The sequence below is a fragment of the Haliaeetus albicilla genome, chromosome 6 (genome assembly GCF_947461875.1).
Source record: "Haliaeetus albicilla chromosome 6, bHalAlb1.1, whole genome shotgun sequence".
In the NCBI taxonomy this organism is placed as follows: Eukaryota; Metazoa; Chordata; class Aves; order Accipitriformes; family Accipitridae; genus Haliaeetus; species Haliaeetus albicilla.
The window spans coordinates 36,203,344-36,223,750 of NC_091488.1; the positions used below are offsets into that span (position 1 = coordinate 36,203,344).

At 40.3% G+C, this 20,407-nt stretch overlaps 1 protein-coding gene across 1 annotated transcript; it reads right to left on the bottom strand.

The window, feature by feature from the left end:
- Nucleotides 1–9,594: 9,594 nt before the first annotated feature.
- Nucleotides 9,595–20,064, bottom strand: C6H3orf85 (chromosome 6 C3orf85 homolog). The gene is made up of 4 exons (XM_069784746.1): nucleotides 19,946–20,064; nucleotides 12,515–12,651; nucleotides 12,169–12,313; nucleotides 9,595–10,365 (listed from the first exon to the last, which is right to left on the bottom strand). Exons 1-3 carry the CDS (start codon nucleotides 19,992–19,994, stop codon nucleotides 12,194–12,196), a joined length of 306 nt encoding a protein of 101 aa, XP_069640847.1. The 5' UTR covers nucleotides 19,995–20,064; the 3' UTR covers nucleotides 9,595–10,365; nucleotides 12,169–12,193.
- Between the last annotated feature and the right edge of the window lie 343 nt (nucleotides 20,065–20,407).

The window sequence follows — 20,407 nt, forward strand, 5'->3', positions numbered from 1 at the left end:
GGAAGGCAGATATTTCCAGCAGTGGCCACGGCCAGGTGTGTAATCCCAGAGCATGGCCTGAGCCCTTTTTTTTGGGTAAAGGCTAGAGTCTCCTCCCTGATCTCTTTTCAGCAGACTTGCCTCCCCCCATTAATCCTACTTAAGGTAGGAAGCAGCACAGTGACACGCTGTTATCGTTGTTCATGTAACAGTAAGCACTCTGCTGGGTGACTAAATTTCTCAGACTTCCCCATGTTAGCCTTGAGCCAAAAAAAAAAAAAATTAAATTAAATTAAAAAACATAGACTAATGCAAGTCACAGGAGGCAGGAGGAAAGAAGGCTTTTGGAGGGGGAGTGTGCAAACCTGTTTCCTGGAAAGGAGTGTTCTGTGTGCAAGGTCTTTAAACTGTGAAGGTTTTAAAGGGCGCCGTCACAACCCTGCTGTCAAGGAGCTGTTGAACTGTGGCAGGCTGTGGACGGGCTGCAGTCGAAGGAAACTTTGAGTCTTGCTTGGAGCTGGTGTGAAATTAAAAGCCAAAGGCCAGGGTTGTTTCACTACCCTAAAAAAGAATAAATGAAGGGGAATTTGAATGCGAGAAAGCCTGGTATTTATGAAATGGTTGTGATGAAAAAGGGATTAGTCAAAAATCCAGCCATTTTTTGAGAGAGAATTTTTTTCCAAGCCTTTTAATTTGGTCATTTTTCCTATTTAGTTTCTTCTGTTTGGTCATTTTCAAATGACCAGTTGCCAAATGACAGTACAATAGTAGATTATTAAGGCAGTTTGGGGGGACATTGGGGTTTTGTGTGTGTGTGTGAGGTTTTGGGGGGGTTATTTTTACTTTGCAAGCCAAGCATTGGTCTAAGGAGAAAGAAGTGTGGTTAACCTGGATCTGTCTTCCATTTACTTTGGAATGAAAGCAGAGAGTTGAAGAATAACATCTGTCTTCAGAGTCTTGGACTTCGACTGAATTAACACCCTGGGAAGGGCTTATCTTTGGCAATTCACTGCCCTCCTATTGTTGCAAAGTGAAAGGTGTTTGTTTAACTGATAGCACTAATAGCTGTAGTGCTATCCCAGGCAGACCAACACCGGTTGCTTGTTCCCCTGCATGGTTGATGCTGTTAACACCTGAACTTGGTACTGCTGGGAGCTCAATAGCAAATGTTGTTCATCTGGTTTTATTGGGGTGAAGACAGAGGAGAGGAAAAACAAGCAAACGTGTGTAGGTATGTGAATCTGTGTCAGGGACTGCAAGAAAACTGGAATTAGTTCATTCTGCTCAGCCTTGAGCCCAGATGCTAGAGATGTTATCAGACCTATACTCATGGTAGGCAGGATTTTTTTTTTTTTTTATCATTAACTTTTCAGCTAGTGTGGTCATTCACCACTTAAGCTATAACTTTCCAGCTTTTAACACCCTACAGCCACTATTCTAACTTAAACAGCTATTTTATGTTATTTTTTTAAGGCCTTGCCCTTGGTCACCCTCTCCTTTGCTCCTGGGCAGCGTTTGAACATTTCCCAGCTGTGGAAAGGCTCCTTCCTTTCTCGAGGTGTCTGTCTCGGGGCTGTGTGAGTTTCCAAATCCCAGAAAACAGGATCAGAATCACAGTCTTTCCTGTGGCCCCCATTCCCCTCCACCTGCACATGCCACATATCATCTATTCTCCTCCCTGCCCTCCCTCTCGCCGTGCACTTCTGTGTGAAATGCTTGGACACTCGCCTGCTATGTAGCAATCGCTTTTCGCACAAACCAGCTTCAAGTGAACTCGGAATGAAAGGATTCATCTGCAGCATCCAGAAGGGAGAACACTGGCACAAATGTTTATAAAAGTCAGTTCTGAGGAAATGCAAGGAAATTGCTGCAAATCTATTGAAACTAAATCTAAAAGGTCACCCTCCACTTTCCCATTTCCAGCTGCCTCACACAGCTGCTTTTCCTCCTCAGCAGTTCTGCGCTCGTATGTGCCCCGGGCTCCAGGCTGCATCTGCCAGAGATGAGCTCTTGCCAGCCAAACCCACTTGTTCCCATGGCCGATCTGCTCTCCTGGAAGGAGACACAAGCTTATTTTTTTGATTCAGTTTTTACCCTCCCGAACCATATTTCTTTCTGACGTGTTCAGGAGGATGTGTTTCCGCTAAAGGAAGACTCCCTCTCCTTTTTGGAGGAGAAGCTCAGGGGAGTTTTCCTGTAGCATGTTATGTCCCATACCTGGTATTTAACTAGCTTATTTAACTATTTCTGGAACTACCAAGGAGTAACGCCTCCCTTTTCCTCTGCTGTCTTCCCAGACGTACCAGCATTAACCTTTCAATGTGAAATGTCTCTTTCTGCTGAATTTTCTACTGCATACCAGTTCAAAAATTGACCACAACGCTTGTCCAAACCTCTAAATCGGAAAAATACATGCAGCCTAGTCTCAAGAGTTAGTTGATTACCAGCATGCTCATTACTGATTTAGGCGGACTATTGACCGATACTTACTTTTGATGGGCGATCTTGGGCTTTACAGAAGGTGTTAGGATTGAGACTTGGGTTTTATCAGATGACGCGTAGAAGGATGACTTCCACGACTGACATCATCTTGCAGGAAGAAATTCTTGAGTCTTCCCGTGTAGTTTTTAAAACTTGAGGCTCTTTTGGGAAGGATATTACTTTTTCTTCCTCTGAATAGTATTATCACAGCTGTGAGAAAGACAGTTGTGCAGTTAATTCAAACAAGCTGGAGCTTTATAGGACAAAACGAAACTCTGTCCAGAAGTTGTTGTAGCCTAGAGAATCACTGGTGGTGGCTGGTCTTTTTACAGGGGTGTTTCATTAACTCATTTTGCAAATTTAAGTTAATTTCAAAGCCTTTTGACCAACTTGATCTCCTTTGAACATGCTCAAAGAAAGTATTTACTGTGTAAGTGGGCCAAGTGTGGCCAGAAGGCTGTGGGCTACTGCTAAAAAGTGGCTAGAACATGGAAGGGAATTTGGGTAATTCAGATGGGTATTTAAGCATATGTATGTAAAAATTCAAGTAGTCTGTGTTCATTCTCAACTTTCAGCTGGAGCTCAAGTGGCATGAGTGTCCATGCATGAATATTTGTGGGCTGAGAATTTTCATTGTTTTTCTGGTAGTCAATGAAGTGAATACCCAGTAGGGGCTGTGCTTGTTCCACTTAGAAACAAAGACAATGCAATATGATTGGCAGGAAAAATTGCAGCTAGGGACTTTACAGTAAAATATGATTCTGTAGTTTCTAAAAGCTGTAAAATTAAAAAAAAAATACATAAAAACAACTGAAAAAAATCATAACTCTGATTTCCTTGAAATTATTCAAACTTTCTTCACTGACATTGAGGCCAGTAAAGAGATTAAACTGAATAACTGAACTTCACACACTAAGAATACACTGCTAGCCTATTAATGTATCTGTCTATTGTAATGATCTTTCTATTCTACCTATGCAATCTTTGCATAGATTCATCACTTTCCAATGTTTCTAGTGATGAAGTACCTGTGCAAATGCTATTGTTAATTATTTCTGGAGGCACAGTCTGGCACTGGCATATCAGATTAGCAGGATGTCCATACATGCTGAAAAACACCTCAGATCTCATTACCGTCTTGTAACTTGATGACACTTTCCAACCTTTTTCTGGAAAACCATGTTCTTGCTGTGAACTGTTATGCTATCTTAACAGCCAGCTTTTCTGGATTTGAAAAAAAAAATTTGGCGGTATATATTCACTTGTGTTAATGCAAGTTTGGAGAACTATAAAGCCCACAGTTTAGCAATCACTGAGTGGTCCCTTCCATCTAGAATGCTTGCTATGCAATCTAAGCAATGGGGAAAAAAAAGAAAAATGAATCAAGCATACATACAGCCTGTCCTCAAGGAGTCTTTCTGTAAAACTGTTGTGTAGTCATGAGTTAATAACAATCCTGTCATGAGATAATGAGACAGAAACACTTATAATCCATTATTTTCATTGGACATAATCATTGGTAGTGCTGTTACACATCATATGATCTTGTACTAGAAAGATAATGAATTCATGTCCGTACTCTTCAGTGCTGTGAGCCGTTTTCTGTATAAACACACATGCTTTAGGACGTCTAGTTTTAGAGGATGGTAAAATCAGCTCTTGAACTTGATTGAGTCCTAATGCTGCATGACTTGTAAAAGAAGACATATTGCTTGTATTGGAGTCAAATGCAAAGGACAGATCCAGTCCTTTGCTAGCCAACTTATTGGCATAGATAAGCTACTTTCAGTCTTTGCTCAGAACCAAAACTGACAATTTCAGCACATTTCTCTCAGAGTTCTCTTTCTGGACTAATAGTAGCAGCAGTTTCAAGCTAGCAGGTTTCAAGGCAGATTAGTTCAACTTGAAAAAGACTCAGAGAAAACTTGCCTGGCCCAGGCTATCCAGTGAGCTTCTGAGACAAATGTAGTTATCTGTTCCTCGTTCTCCTGGGACTCATTTCTTCCAATCAACCAGGTACAATGCAAATGATACAGCATTTTTGTGTGTTAATCTCTGCTTACTCATTAAGTGTTCTTCAAGAAACTGATTTTAGGAGGGTGTGCCTAATGTTTTCAGCATATGTGCTGGTTGTCCCTTCGTTTCCAGGCATGCACTTTTAAGTTTTAGTTTAGACATGGAAAGGCAGGCTCTGCCCACCTCAAATAATTCCCTCCCCTTCATTGTCACTGCTCCCACTACTAACACAGCTTCAAAGCTTTCAGTGCGGGAAAGAGGGAGCTGGCAGACAAGCAATTCTCTGAAAATCCTTCAGCTTCTATTCCCGGTGTCAGGCTAGCATGTCTTAATGACAAAGTCCATTGTTTCAAGGAAAGACACTTTTTTGTAATTTTCTTATTTTGCAATTGCTGCTGCATATGCTGTTCCTGACACAGTTGACCTGATAGATCAGGGCAGACTGAACTTTTCAGTGAGGCACAGAGTAATCTGTGGCTGCTATAAACAGTACCTGTGGATATACTTTGGCTAGATCTAATCCTTTGGCAATTACTGAGGGAATGAAAATGGACTTTAGCCTGGGGCAGACAGGATGAGAAAGGAGTAGGGAACTATGTAACCCTGAGTAATGAAAAGAGGGATTATTTTCATATTTATATGAGAATTATTTCCATAGTTCACAAAATACAGTAAGTCTGAACTGCTTGTACGCTTAGCAAAAGGTAATTGTCCCACATGACATACGAGTAGAAGCATGGGTGGGGTTTTTTTTCCCCCCTAGGTGCACTATGGTAAATGGTTATAAATAGACTTTTCCTCATTTCTGTAAGCACTTCTAAATTAAAAACAAAAAGTCAATACATGTAGCTTTGGTATAACGTAATGGTAGCTGCCTTCTGAGGTACTATAGCATAAATCAGACTGCATCCTGCCCATGGTGTAACGTGGGAAGGTATAGGTCCCATTCCATCAGAAAGTTTGTGGTAGATCTCTTGGCACTGAGCCTCCTACCTGTGGTTGTTTTCTTGTCCTTAGGCAGTTCTACCTCCATTTCAAGAGTGCCAGACTAACTGCTTTCTCATAGCACCTTGAACAATCAGGCCTTGGATTTATGATAATAATATTGACAGGAATTGTAAGGATGTTTTTAAGCCTTCCCTGAACTAGCTCCCTGCTGCGCAGCAGCTTTCAATCACAACCAGGACATAGCTGAATTATTCAGACAGGATCTCACATGCTTATTCAGTCTTGCCAAGGAGGCAGTGACTGGCATGAAATCACCTTAGCAGTGGTTGTATGACCGAGAGTAAGTAGCTGAATAAGAAGTGTCACTCCAAGCTGACTATCTTGTAACGCCTTGTAGAGAAAGAAGCTTTTATGGGTCGATCCTAGAAGGCTGAAGTGCACCAGTCTGTCCCTTCTTCCTCCCCTATCCCTGCCTGGACTTACACTGGCATAGGGAAAGCTTGCTCCCCTAGGGAGGTGATGGTTAAATTCACATTACAGGGCTCAGTCAGGATTTGTTTCATCTCTAAGGCAGCCAGGCGCAGCACTGGTAGGCCATGGTAGGCCGTGACTTCGGTCTGGACTCGAAGGGAACAGACATTTGCTGTGTCGCCACATGTGGATCTCCTTTGCAGATACCCAGCTTGATACCACCCAGCTCTCATAAAGAGAGTTGTTACTCTTTTTCCAGCTAGTGGAAAGTAGGCTGCCGGTTTGATGTCATCTTGTCTGAAATACGTAGCTCTTCAACAGTCTTTGGGGCAGAACAGTAATTACTGATGTTTGTCTATTTAAGATAATAATCACATACAAAGAATGTTTTTTCTTTTCCTGAGTGAACTTTTCAGTTTTGGATAATTTTCTATCTTTACATTCTAACTACTGATCTCATTGCTTCCCATGGATGATGCAAAACACTACTAATTCATTTTCTACTCTACATGGAGTGGTTACGGCAATGCACCTGTCTCAGGTGCGTGGTTTGTATATTTAATCAACCAACATAAAATTGCTTTGAACACAGCTCACTTTTGCTGGCATTGAGGATTACAGCAGCAGGTATAGATTAGACTAATATTTTTGTCTCAGCTGTTTTGACTTAAATTAAGAGAACGGAAGATCAAGCACAAAGCAAGTGCATAACAATAGTGTGATGCAAGCTCAGAAGGTTTATGCATTAAAATCATATGAGACCATGTTCAATCGTATGAATTACCATAGAGATGAAGTAGTGTGTACATCTTTCATTGAAAACCAGGTGCTACTGTTCTGTTTGTAGAAACCATTTCAGCTCATAAAATAAATTCTTCTTTCCCATTACCTCTATATAATCACCTCTTCTGCTGAGCTTATAGAGAACAGTGCATCTTAGTACTCATCCCACATTCAGCATTTGTAATGTGGGTTATATATAGGTTACCTGTGTTCTACAGCTTCCCCTATTTGCTTTGTTTGGAGTGACTTGTTTTCCTCATTAAAAGAAAGCCCATGGAGTATTAATCCTTTTCTTTACTTATTATTGGAGAGATGGGTTTTCTTACTTCTCCTGTCACATCAGACTACACTTGAATCTTTCATCTGGTTCTCTGACAAAGCCAGGCTCCTACAGTTGTGGTATTTGGGTAGGCACATGTTTATCCCCTATGTCTAGCTGCAGTAATTTTTTAACCTGTGGGCTGTTTCCAATTCAATATGACAGAGCAGCAGAGATCGCAAAGGTAATTTGGTGGTTCTAAGCTTTGCAAAATTAGGGATCCAAGAAGCCGAGGGAATAGGCAAGTGCTCTGACTGAGGAAGGGGCTCCAGCATGATTCAGATCTACTCGGCACTGGGGAAGCCACATGGGAGGGAGACCCTGTAAGTGCCTTACCTGGGGAAAAGCTTCTGCTGGAGCTAGTAATCACCCATGAGATACTTGGGTATACTGATTTCTGTCACTCTGCTGATCTTAGATAGTCATCTTGCTCACATCACTCAGAAAAGAGTTGGAAACTTGGGACTGTCTGGTGGATGTTCTCCTGCATCCGTCCAGTTAATGTTTATATGGAGACAAACCTGACTTCAGCTTTCTGTGACTCCTCTTCCTCTCTGCCTATTCCCCCTCTCCCCCAGGACCTCTGCTGTCTCTGGCCTAAGGGAGCTTTGGTGTTTGTGTGGGATTTTTTCCTCAACAAAGTTGCAGTATTCAGAAACTAGTTAGAGGAACTGCTCTCCATTGCACTGGAAGCAAAGATCCTGTGTCCTGAGGCCTCTATTTCCACTCTCATGACCAGCAGAGCTGTACTTGAATTCTTTTTAGTTTAGCCCTGTTCTTTGGATTTGTCATCTATAAGGTACTGCCTGTGTATCTGTGCTCTGTAGAAAAAGCAAGGAGATAAAACCTGTAGGTGGCAACATGAAGATATGTAGGAAAAGGCAGTAAAGAAGGGTACAAAGTTACTTGCATTTAAGTGCTGAAGCAGTATGTAAAGCTAAATAAGGGGAGCAAATTCACAGGGTAAATATTGTTCCTGGTTATTAATAAATGCAGAGGAAGGAGTTTAACATTCAAATGCCTGTGAAAGCCATTTGCTCATTGTCATGAGTGGCATGTATTTTGATAACATGAAATAAGCACCTCATCTTCCACCGCTACTCATGCGTGCACAATTCTTCCCATTTAATTCAGCAAGACTAATTATCTGAATTAGTGACATTAGCTTGAAGCTACAGCTTCACAGATTGAGGCTCTGGCTTTCAGAACAACTTCTTTAAAGGAATTAGTCATGTCTAAGTACAACAGAACTGTCAAATTGCATCCCCTGGCTTTGTCTGATGTTTTGGTCACAAAGCCAGACTTATGCAAGACTGTCCTTGTGGCAATAGATTTAAGGCAGTGGTTATTCTAATTTTATGGCTCTGACAACCATAAAAATGGCTCATAAAGGTTGGGCAGTTACCTCCACCAGCTGATAGTAGAGGAGGTAGGATGTACTTCGTTTTACCTTCCACCTCATTGGTGGACTTTGTCATCTACGCTCCAGGGATGCCTGTTGTCTGTTTGCAAATCACCTCCTGAACTAACTCCCATTTTGGTTTAACTTACCACACAGGCATGAAAACTGCAGCCAATTCTCAAGCAGATCCCAAACCCCTGCCTTGGCAGCGACAACGTCAATTAGAGAAGCAGGGCTGAAAATGGCAGCATTTCAGGAACTGATGCGCAAGTAGCTTGGGCATTGCTGCCTGCACAGCAGCAATATCTCTGGGACAGCAAGGTGCTCAGATGGAGGAGGCAGATCCTTTGATTTTTACTTTATATCCACTTAAGATAAAAGGCAGTGCTTATCCTTATAGTCTTGCTTTTTGCTATAAATTGAAGAGTTTCGGTAACTCTGCCCTGCCTGCAGTGTTACTGAGGAAAACAGGGGAAGGTTTAGGGTCTGGAGCACTCGCTTATCCAAGGTCGAGCAGCACAGGGAAGGAGGACAGAAGGGACAGGTCATGGCTGTGTTTAACTAGTGAGGTCTTTTAGTCTATACATCACTTGTCACCCCTTATCGTGGAATGAACTGTTCATAATTAAGTAGTGTGACTGAAGATGTGAAATTCTACATGGCAAATACTGAACTTGCACCTCATTTATCTCTTTCAAGTGTTTAATGAATTTTCAGCTCCAGCTAATGAATAATGGCAATTTCAGGCCCATTGTCCTATGCAGGAAAAATAATAATGTCCTAAGGATAGTTTCATACCTAGGAGCATGGTAGAGATTGCTGAAATGCCAGAATATGCTTTTTTTTTTTTTTTTTTTGAAGATCCAATGTTCTCTTTGAATTCATTCCAGTCAGTATACAGTCCACATTCACAAAGAACCCTGAACACACAGCACACAGAACCTGCTTTTTGGGGATAAAAAGTGAGCAAAAGTTGCCTGCCTTTACCTACCCTGCCCTTAAGGTTACTATACATTAAAATTTCCCCAACAGGTCCTCTTCGTCCATACAGAAATTTTAACCAGGGTTAAATATTGCTAGCAGTATATTAATAACACATAGAAGAAATGTGGGAGCTTCAAAGATGTCCTGAAATAAAGTAGATTAATGGATAGGAATGGGGAAACTTCCAGACTCAAGAACTTGGCATAAAGAATATTTTGTCATCGCCGCTTTTATTAGGAAAAGGAGCCATGAATAAGTGTTTCCACCAGCTCTAACTTCCATGGAGCAAGAAAAAGGAGTTCATAGTGGTAGCTGTGGCTTCGGTTGGCTTTGGCATTCAAGACCAAGTACAGAAGTTTAAATGTGGAAAGCAAAGTATACACATGATATGGATGTATACTATAATACATACTAATTTGACCCCAGTACTTGAAAGAATGGAAATGTACTTGAAGTACAGAAGTATACTCTTCTTACTATCCAAACCTGGAGCAAACTTCTCTTACCCACCCAAAGTGACTGATTTCCATTTCTTAATTGCCTCTCAAAAATGTAGCTAAAGTAAGACACTGAGAAATAAAAATGTCATTTTCAGTCATAGAAGCAGGAATGCACATTTAAAAACAATTGTTTAGTCAAAAAGAGTTTTACCTGAGAACACGGGGCGGGGGGGTAACTAATCTGCTAAAAGTTAATGGTTGCCTTGTCTTCAACTTCTTATTCTATTTACCATGACTTACTTACATCTCACTTCTACTTATGAATATACAATATGTGGTATTGAGAGAATTAGTGTTTTAATTTTTAGACAGTGGGATGAGATAAAGCGGTCTTATCAAACACATAATGGCAAATACATAACATGCCATATCCTAACATGGCCAGATATGAGATGTGTAGGATTTAATAGCTTATCCTTGTCTGTTGCTGGAGGTGAATCCCAGACTGCTGTAGCATATCCATGTAAGATCTGATGTTGTTGCTAGAAAAGATGGAATAAATTGCTTTTAGAAAAATTTTGCAAAATTAATTTAAAGATCCTGTCAGCAGCTCCAGTCTTCAGAACCGCAAGTTTTTGCAAATGTTTTCTTCTGGAAGTACAGCTCCCGAACCACATTCCTGTATATGCTGTATAGGCTTGTTTTTCTTGGCCATCTTGGAAATATCACTAATCATGAATAAGGTTGAAAATCATTGTTTTACTTGATCCATAATGTTTTTTGTAACTTCCAGCTTGATGTCTTTCCTGCTATATGCCTTCATAAAAACTCTGGATGTTAATTTCTGTCATATTAGCATTGGGAAGTTTATTTCAGTCTGGGAGTTAACCAGCCTCCCTCTGAAATCATAAACATGCTTCACTGGGAGTGCCTATAAATGTGTTTCTGTAAACTGGCTTTAATCCTGTCATATGACAATCATAAAGATTATAATTCTGGAGGCATAACTCATCTCGCACTATGCCTGGCAGCTGTCAGGATCACAGCCTTCAGACACCTGTATTGGACAACTAATAATTAGACATAGTTAGGTATTTTCTATCTGAATAATTTTTCTGATGGAAAGCACAGGGTGGGGGTTTTTTTTCCAGAAAACTGAGTAAAGTGTCTTCAGGTAACTTCAGATTTTTCATAAGGTAGAAGTGACTGCTGCTAGCCAAGAAAGCTGCTGCCCGTATCAGTATCAGAAATTGTGAGAGAATATCCTGGTGCTTCCTTCCAGTAGCCCAAGGGCACCAGCTGAAGGCTTGGCAGGAGGGCAGGGAAATTGGGACTTTTAACTATTCTCTTCTATTTTGCTTCTGCTCAGAGTGAGTGAAACTGGTATCACCTTTCAGGTGGAACAGTCCTAGAAAGCTCAGTCTGAGACTCTCCAAATCAAATTCTTATCTTATTTAAAAAAAAAAAAAAAAAGTGTTTTTTAAAAGCCACATTTCAAAATGAAACTTTGTGATCACTTTCAAAAAGAAAGCTACTTTTAAGTCAATAAAATTCAAAGCATGTTCAATTCAAAGTATATTATGAGAAGAAGCCTACCCATTTTCCTATTGGTGGTTACAGTCAGACTGATCAGATTGCTATGTCTTGGTAACTATTTTAAGCACTGAAACTTGAAGTTGTATGAGTTTAGTTCTACCCACTCCTGTCCATTTCAAAGGACTGCAGTATCTTCGTATGAAAAGTGTTTTGCAGGAATAATGTCTGTATTCTGCATTGTGCTTGTCAAATGGAATCATTTAGCAATTGTCCCCTAAATTTGACAAAATTATGTCCTAAAAAGGTGTATGTTTTAGCACAGTCCTAAACAATTTCTCTATGACCATTTGAGGCACTTCATTTCATGTACTTGTGTGCTGATCTATAAATACTGGTTTTACCAACTGCTATGTCTCATTTTCTGTTTTGTTCTACTGAAATTTTATTCTACACTGACTACAGTTTTGTTAATTAAATAGACGGGGTTTTTTATCTTTTATTTTTCGCCTTGGGAATTGCTTTTTCTGCTTTTTAAATCAACTCTGTAGGATATATTGCTGCAGTTTAGCTTCTGTGGACTTATTAAAAGCTTAAAGAATATATATCTTTTTAAGACTTCTCCCAAAGCATACTTAAAAAAGAACTTGCCACAATAAAATGACCACATTTAAATAACTATAAAACTTGGACAGTAAAAACAAATCTTCTTTAATTATTCAAGACATCTCTTATAATCAGGTTTGTTAATGTGTCAAGTTATGCCACTAGGACCTACTGCCAGCAGTCTTATATTGGTCAATTTTACTTACTTAGGCACACGCGTGTGTTTTGAGTCTATGAAACGCTCTGTTGAGAAACCCCATCGTGCCACGCAATCGAGGGATCAAAGGCAAAAGAACCCAAGTCCATGTAGTATTGTGCTGTGTCTCTCAAAGCTGTCCATGACTCACTAACCTGAAGTAGATCAAAACAGAAAAGAATATTCTGAGCTTTGATACTGAATAAATGCAGTGTGTGACAACTGAGTGACCTTGCCTGTGCTGATAAATTGGAAAGATTTTTTTCCCTTGCCCCAAAGGGTTGCTATTACGTGTTAATCCCAGACCTGTGCTTTCTTTTTTTCAATAGATGCTGCAAGGTGCTGGAAGAAAATACCTGTTCTGCCCCAAAGTATCCCCATGCATACTGGCTGCTGCTTGTGTCCCAGTAGTTCTGAGAATATGGTATCTGTCGTTTAAGTCGTATAAATTGATTTGCTGATTCTTCTGTCAGAAAAGGTGCTCCAAGGACACCTGAAATGGAAACTGAGAAATGTTTGTAATATCAGAAAAATATTTTAGAATTTGCACTTCAAAAAACATATTTATACCCAACGACCGTGTCTTTGGACCTGTAATTTATTTAACAGAAATCAAAGATGGTCATACCTTATATCTTCAGAAAGGCTTTTTTTTTTTTAAGCCTGAAGTTAATAAAACAGCTGCTATAAATCTTTATTTTTCTGTTGAATCCAAAGTAAATAGAGTTACAATCAAATTAATGCACTAATTTATTTTCAATACAAGATTTTGTGACAGAAAAAAACTTAGACTGGAATTGCACTAGTCTCAGGTGTGCTGAGAAGCCTAAAGTTTTTAAAAAAAAAACCTAAATGTACCTATGAATTTAACTATGCTTTCTAAAACTCCTGGTTTAGATGTAGTATTTATTCTCATTAGTAGTGGCATGGAAATTGCATGCATGGAAATTACTCTATAAGCAAAAGATACTGCACTTCTATTCTTGTTATCGCATTGTTTTAGACAGCTTTTGAGGTCACCCCAGATGCAGAAGTACTTCTTGCAGATCTTCTTGAAATAACCATTCTGTCCAAGAAAAAGGGCTGAATTCCTCACTAACTTCATATGAAAGGTCCTGGTACAGAAAAAAAGTCTTGCCTATTTAGTCTCCCATGTTTGAGACATAAATTCATTTGAGGCTAAACTGGTCTGAAATAGCATGTCAGTCCAAATAGTACAATTTTAAATGAACTGCTGATTAAGTTGAAACTCGGATACGTCAGCCAAGCTGAGGCCAGTGTCTGTAAACACCTGTGCTCCAATTTAGTGGAGTGGGTTTAAATGGACACCTGAGAATGACCTGCACATACTTGGTACAGATGGGCCAAGAACTTGAACCCTCATTTGTTGTGTCTTACAATGGGAGCTCAGGAGGGCAAGCTATTGCCTCGCTGACAGCTCTCTAATGCCCTTATTCCTGAATTTCTAGGGGGAAAAGCTAACTGAGAATGTCAAACGTTTCCTTTCATGCGCAATGCTCAGCTGAATCCAGTTCACTTGCTATTATTGCTAACTTTGCTGATCAGCTGCAATACAGTCACTCTTTAGTTTTTTAAATAGAAGAAAGCGTATGCTGAATGCATATAGGTAGCAGATATGCAAGCTAGAGTATTCACTGCTCCTTTTTACTTTGTTTTTTTTTCAAAGCCAAAAAATGCTTGAAAAGAAGGTGGGAAAATGCTTGATTATACAGTAAGAAACAAAAAAAAAAAGTGAAGTTTGTTGTCATCTTCGCTCTTAACAAAGACACAAAATAGTACTTTAGAAAATTTACTTAGCAAGCAATGACAGTCCCAGTAGTTCCTTCCTACTTCAGTTTCTTCAGATTCCAGGTTACTATAATCAGAAACTGGAGGCAGAAATTTGGGGGTAGGGAGTTTTCAAGGAATACCATCTTTAAAATGTTAACTCCTCAATGGAAAAACTAAGTTCAGACATTTAGTGTGAAGACTCTTGTTGTGTGAACTGCTTTTTTCCTTAAGGAACTGAAGAATAGCTATTTCTGTACTTCAGAAAACAAGTAAGATTTTGGTTTGGGGAAGAAAAAAATATATTTTTTGCATTTGTCTATTAAGCTGCTACACTTCTGTTCCAGAGCTGCACAAGATAAAACTAAGCTCATGCCAAATTTCATTATTTCTCTGGCAATTTACTATTATACAGTAGAAAATCTATGAGCTGTTAACTTCCCTTTAGTGAATCAAGGGGTGGGGGTGTATTAAATATTTTTTCAAGCTCATGATTATATTTCTGGACTGAGATAACTGAACTGGGATCAGAAATCAGCTCAGTAACAGGCTTCACTTTTGTTTAAATGTATATATTATTAGTAAGGGCCATTAAACATTAAATTTTATCACCAATATGTGCTCTGGCCTTCCAGCTTCACAGTGAGCTAGAAAAAAAGATCATTAAGCAGCTCTTCTTTTTGTGTTTCTTTTCCTCACAGCCAGCATCTTCAGAAAATGAGCTTGTCGTTCCGCTGGTGGGATGGTGAGGTGTTGTCTTGGCTACTGTGGCGCAGAGTGCTGTGATTTAAGGGTATGAACTTTAAATTTTTAATATACAGTTTGCTCTGGCTGCACCTGTATCCAATGACAAATGCCACCCCTAACCAGGTGTTACTCACTTTAATCAAAGTGCACTTGCCTGCTCCAAGGGGTGGCAGCTCTGCTCTTGGCTTCTTTTGTCACCGGTGACACTCAGTTCTTGTTCTTTTCTAGCTTCTCTCTCAAATCCTTCCACGTCTCACCTTTAGCACCTGGGAGCCATCTCTGCAGGGCTTGTCCCTAGCTGCTGGGCACTCCAAAGGTGCATAAGTACCAGAAATAAATCAGGTAAGTGCCTTTATATTCAAGCTAATCCTTCAGGGTTAGTTCATTCTCTCTTCATCTTACTGTAAGGATCGTTATACATCTCTGAACGGGGCAAACTTCATCCACCTCCAGAACAACTCTAGCGAGACCATTTCTAGGTGAAACCAGAAAGTTGCACGTTTGCTTGTGTTCTGGCAGAGCTCAGAGAAAGCAAGGTCTTAAAGCTCTAATGTAGACCTGGGGGTATCAGAGCAGATGTCTCCCTCTGAGTACAGTGTATAGTCTGCAGCAAGTAACCTACATCTTGCCTCAATTTAAGTTTCTCAGACTGGGTGTAATTTTCCCCAACTCTTAAACAGCTTAGTAAAAGACTGCGGAAGAGTTTGTTGCTTGGGTAGGTGATTTATAAACACAGGCTATTGCTGAAGTACTGCAGCTCTCCATCTTGCAGAAGACTAGCACAGAAAACAGGAAAGTGGAGTTTCGGAACACCTGGGTGTGAGACTAGAGAGAGCTAGGAACAGGTGGGTAATGTTAATGAAATGGCTTACAGCGCATAAAGTTGAGCTGGAAAAAAGATGAAGAGTTTCAAATTCTAGTTAGTGAAACAAAGTTAAACTCACTGTGAAGAGCAGTCAGATATATTGCATGTTAATATTTTTCTTCACTATTGTTTTCCCTCTTTTCTCTTAGATAAATATGTTACCTGAAAAGCACATTTAGAGGTTAATGGCCCAAAGGGGAAATAGGAGGAATGTGTTTGGGGAGTGAACTATTGCAGGGGCTGTATCAGCTGTTACCAGTTAGAGTGTTTCCTTTCATCATCTCTTGAAGATTCACTCAGTGTTCTCATATGAAAAGCAAATTATAGAAAAAATTGGCTGGTTTTAGCAAGCAGATGCTTAGCTCAGGTAATTATTGCCTTCAGCAGGTAGTTTTGTCTATCCTGCACACCTAAACAGACTGTCCAGAGGGAAAACTATTAGTAATCATTACTGTTATGGTGCCTTCTGAGCATCTCATTTTGGATTAGTGTAAACTAGTGTAAGACTAAACTTGAGAGAGGGAAGGTGATGGTAGAGCCTTGTCATCTTTGCCAAGATAGCAAATGTGTACTTAATCTAGCACTGACTATTAAAAAAAAAAATTATGAAAAAGGCATATCAAATAGCTTGGAATGTCAAGGTGATAATAAAAAAGTATTACAGTATCACAAGCAAACTGCACTTAAAATATAAAATCAACCTGCATAGATCTTAAATTATTGTGCATTAAAATCTCTTCATGCTAGACTCAAATGGAAGCTTAACTCTATTGTGTGAGGACAGATTTCTAGAAAGCAAGGTATTTAGCTGGGTGCAACTGCAAAATCTTCCCCGGAAGACATCTTTTTCTATTGGCTGAATGTGCAATGATCTGCTTCATTACACAGTCAAAAAGGTGACTATGGGATTAAATTTGACACCTTTGCCTACTTAGGCACCCACTGAATGGATATGCTTTTTATTTTTTAAAAGCTAAGCAGTACGAGCCATTGTGTGCTTAGCAGTCTTTGGGGAGAGCAGGCAAGCCACCATTCGCATGCCTAATGGCAGAGTTAAACGATAAGAAGACAAACCTTTAAAGTTGCTTTAGTATAGTATATGCTTCCCCCCTGCACCACAGGGAGCTATTTTATCTAGATCCAGCAGGATAAGTGGTGAGGAGCAATCTCAAGGCTTAGGACCAAAATTTATCCCTGGTGTGCATCTACCACAGGGAGAAGTGGTTTATGTCTGACTTGCTGTGATATTTACAAAAAAATTGACAATTACTTAGCAATACTTCAGTCGCTCTCTGTGCACATTTTCATATAAACTGGAGCTATTTGTTTCTCTTCCTAGTTTGTGAAGACTATTGCAAATTTCTGACAACCTGAAAACCCATTGCTGAAGTTATTTATATCAATGGAATTTAAATGTCGAAAGTTGGCAGTTGCTCTGGCTCCTTTCCTTTTAGTCTAATAACTCTTCTTCTTATCGGTTTTGGCGATTGTCTGGTCAAAATGTCAGCTCACAGGGGTAAGGCTGCTGGTCTTATCAGCGCTTTAGGACAGAGCTTGGACAGAGGCTAGACTTGGACAGAGCTAAACTTCAACCTTGGACACTTTAACCTTGCTGAGGTGGCTGGTGCTGACGTGTTGGGAACTTTGAAAAAGTAAATCAAATGCTGCAGCTCAGGTTTGTTTCTTAAAGTTAGAAATGAACCAGAATGCCCCACCCCACCCTCGCCACCGCCATGCTTCAGCTATCTAACTTTCTAAACCCAGAAAAGATTCACAAAGCCAGACCCCAGGACTTGGTCCAAGGATCCAAATACCTCAGCGCAACAGTGCAAGCACTGAAAGAAAAGTGTGGAAGCAGCTGGTTTTCTCTTCACTAAAGTATTTCTCTAGGTTATATGGCACTCCATGGATATCAAGATGTGGTTATCTGTCAGTACTTTTTGTGTATGTTGGTGGACTGCGGCAGGGATAGGCTTTTGGATTCTGCAGGCCACCTCTGGGCCACATGTTAAGTTTTCTCAGTTGAAAAGTACAATTACATTAAAGTCAAAAGCCTGCATATTGCTTTTTCAAATGGTGAAAAAGAAATGTGTGTATGGACATTGGCTATGTATCCCAAAGTGTTTGGATGATAACAGGCCTTAAAATTAAATTGGTTAGATTTGCTAATACCTGTCAACAGCAAAATTTAAAGTCATTGATTGTTAATTGCTTCAACACTGTTCATATCACCCAGTCTTTGAAATTTTGGTCTCATCTGTTTATTTTTAAAGCTTGAAGTACAGTAGTCTCTATTATTTGACAATTCTTAGTTTTACAGCACAGGACACAAGAGCTCTCTGGCTCGAGAGATGAAAGCTCAGTCATTAGCAATCGTTACAACTACAGCATCAGCCTCTTTCCCTCATCAGCAAAGGCAGACAAGTTACAGACACTTAATGCAGAATTAGGTATTGAACGTATTGCTGGTGTGATGCCAGGGGTCAGGAAAGTTGTCAGGTATGGGTAAATAGCAAGGCAATTTGGCAAAAATCCTAGATAATCCTAGGGAAGGAACTACTTGCCCTGCAGCAAAGTGTTAAAAAAAGCATTGGTCCGTTGGCCCTCCTCAGTGGATCCTGGTGAAATTTCCTTCCGAAATCCATATGTGGCCGTCAGTTTAACCTTGAGCGAACGGGCAAGACGCCCTCATCAGAGATCTAAGAGACTTCAGTAATGATCCCAGTGCCAGGACCCCACACTCTTGTACCCCATCCCTTGCTGCTGCACTCTGCAGAGGCTAACGAAAAGGGCCAGTAAACAGCCCAGAAAGCCTATTCCCAGAGGTGTGAAGATGGTTTCTTATGGGGAGTGATTTATAGCAGCTGAGTCAAGGGTGTGATGAAGAGTCCAGTTCTCATTAGTGAGTCTTTCAGCCTCTGTTTTAATTCACCACCACCTTGACCATTGTTGAAAGCATCCACAATTAATGAAAAACTGAACTGTTTGTGATCAATGAAACTTTTAAGAGCTCATTAAAAATCAGTAATAGATAGTTCTTCCTGCCTTTCCTGAAGAAAGGAACCTGGGAAAGAGGGCAAACAAGGGTGTTAGGAAAGACTCACATAAGGGAGATGAAAGAAAAGGTTAGTCTTCCAAAAGGAGGGGCAGCAGGCTGCTGTGCTCCCAGCTTGGCTTCAGGTGACACTGCTTGTGTCAGGATGGCCTTCAATGGAAAGGAGGTGAGGTTCAGGAAGACAGACAAGTACCCAGGAATAGTCCAAGCTCAGGTGCACAGCAGATCAGGAAGTACAAATAAGGGGAAAGGAAATTTTCTAGATGAGCTTTAACTTGCAGAAGAGAGAAAGGCCCTTTCCATCTCCTTCCCTCCCTGCGGAGCCTCGCTGCAGCCAAAAATTAGGGTCATAGCACAAGGAAGAGAATTTGGCGCATAAGAGAGACTATACCTGACTGTGGTCCCAATTCACAAAACACCTTTTTATTAATCCATGATAAAGCATTGGCAAATTCTGTCTACCTCATTTTGCCTTAGCTCTTCACATCATCTATTTACTGTATGTGTGCTGGAGCACTCAGATCTAAGAAACGCTTTTAATGCACAAGTGGATGGAGCATCTTTCCATGATGCGGGCAATCACCTGAGAAGTCAACAGTCACTTACTGCCTGCCTGGTTTGTTCTAATTTAATGAGGATTAAATTATTCTCACAGCACGTGCATCACTGCTCATTGACCGTACCAGCCTGTGCTGCTTTGGGAAGAGCATTCTTTCAGCCTTGCTGGTGCTGCAGCCCTGCCCCATCCATTTTCACTCTGGTTCAAGTTTTACAGGGCAAGTCTTGATTTTAGGTGCCCTGGTTGCAGGGTGCTGTGAAGGTTCGATAATCAGACAGCCTGAGGCCTTTAAAAAAATCAGTGTCCTTAAGCAATTCAAATCAGACATCCCAGAAATCACTTGTGAAATAGATCATTTTAGGGTCCTTATAAATGCATGTGAAATTGTTTCTTACAAACAATAAATGTTGAGATCAGAATAATGTTTAGGGAAGATTCCAGACAAAGAGCATTAAGTCCTTCTACAATTTTAACAGTTCAGGAAATCATCCTGTAATAATTCCTTTTGCTCAGGAATGCATCCTCGCTCCTCATACCTGAGGGGTTGAGCAGTAAGAGATTCAAAAGTAGTCATGAGAAACAGAATCAAGACTGTATTTCACAGAATTTGCTATGCAGTCTTGTGCTCACCCACTCTCCCATATGTCCTTGCTGAAGTGATTTCCAGTTAATTCTATTCTATCAGAGTTGTTCCGGTGGCAAGACGGGGTTTTTTTGCCAGCTGACTAATAAGCCAGAAGGGAATGACATGAGACAGGGTGCCAGGCACTTACCTGTAAACAGCAGAGCAGACACCAAAATTTGAAACATTTTCAGAGACATGGCAAATTATCCAGAAAGTGTTGCTTTGTAAAGCAGAGGCAGTCATACAGTTTTATACTTTGCTTTCTTTAGGTTTATAAATCATTTACCAGATACCTGTAAATCGTTGGTGCAGGCAGAGGGCAGGGTACAGTGCTTGCTTAGTTCAGATTTGTCCTATATGCCCCTGTTTGTACACTTTGGACTTTACAAGCTGAGCCTCTAATGAGCCATAATGGCTCATTACTGTGTGGAAGCATTAACTTGTCCATAAGCTTTATAACGTGAAATAGCACATTGGGCTTGTTCTGTGCTGCTGAACAGGCAAATGTCTGTGAGTCAGTCTTCTGCATGATTGTTTTCTTCTTATTGTGGTAATGGGCACGAGCGGTTTATAGTCTGATGTGAATATGAATGGTGGGAAATGGTGTTTG

Bases quoted from the DNA above. Each gene is read 5' to 3' on its own strand.
- C6H3orf85 (XM_069784746.1), bottom strand. From the start codon at position 19,994: ATGTCTCTGAAAATGTTTCAAATTTTGGTGTCTGCTCTGCTGTTTACA. The intron at 12,652-19,945 runs GTAAGTGCCTGG...TTTCCATTTCAG, and splicing joins GTCTGCTCTGCTGTTTACAG to GTGTCCTTGGAGCACCTTTT. The intron at 12,314-12,514 runs GTATTTTCTTCC...GATCTACTTCAG, and splicing joins GATACTTTGGGGCAGAACAG to GTTAGTGAGTCATGGACAGC.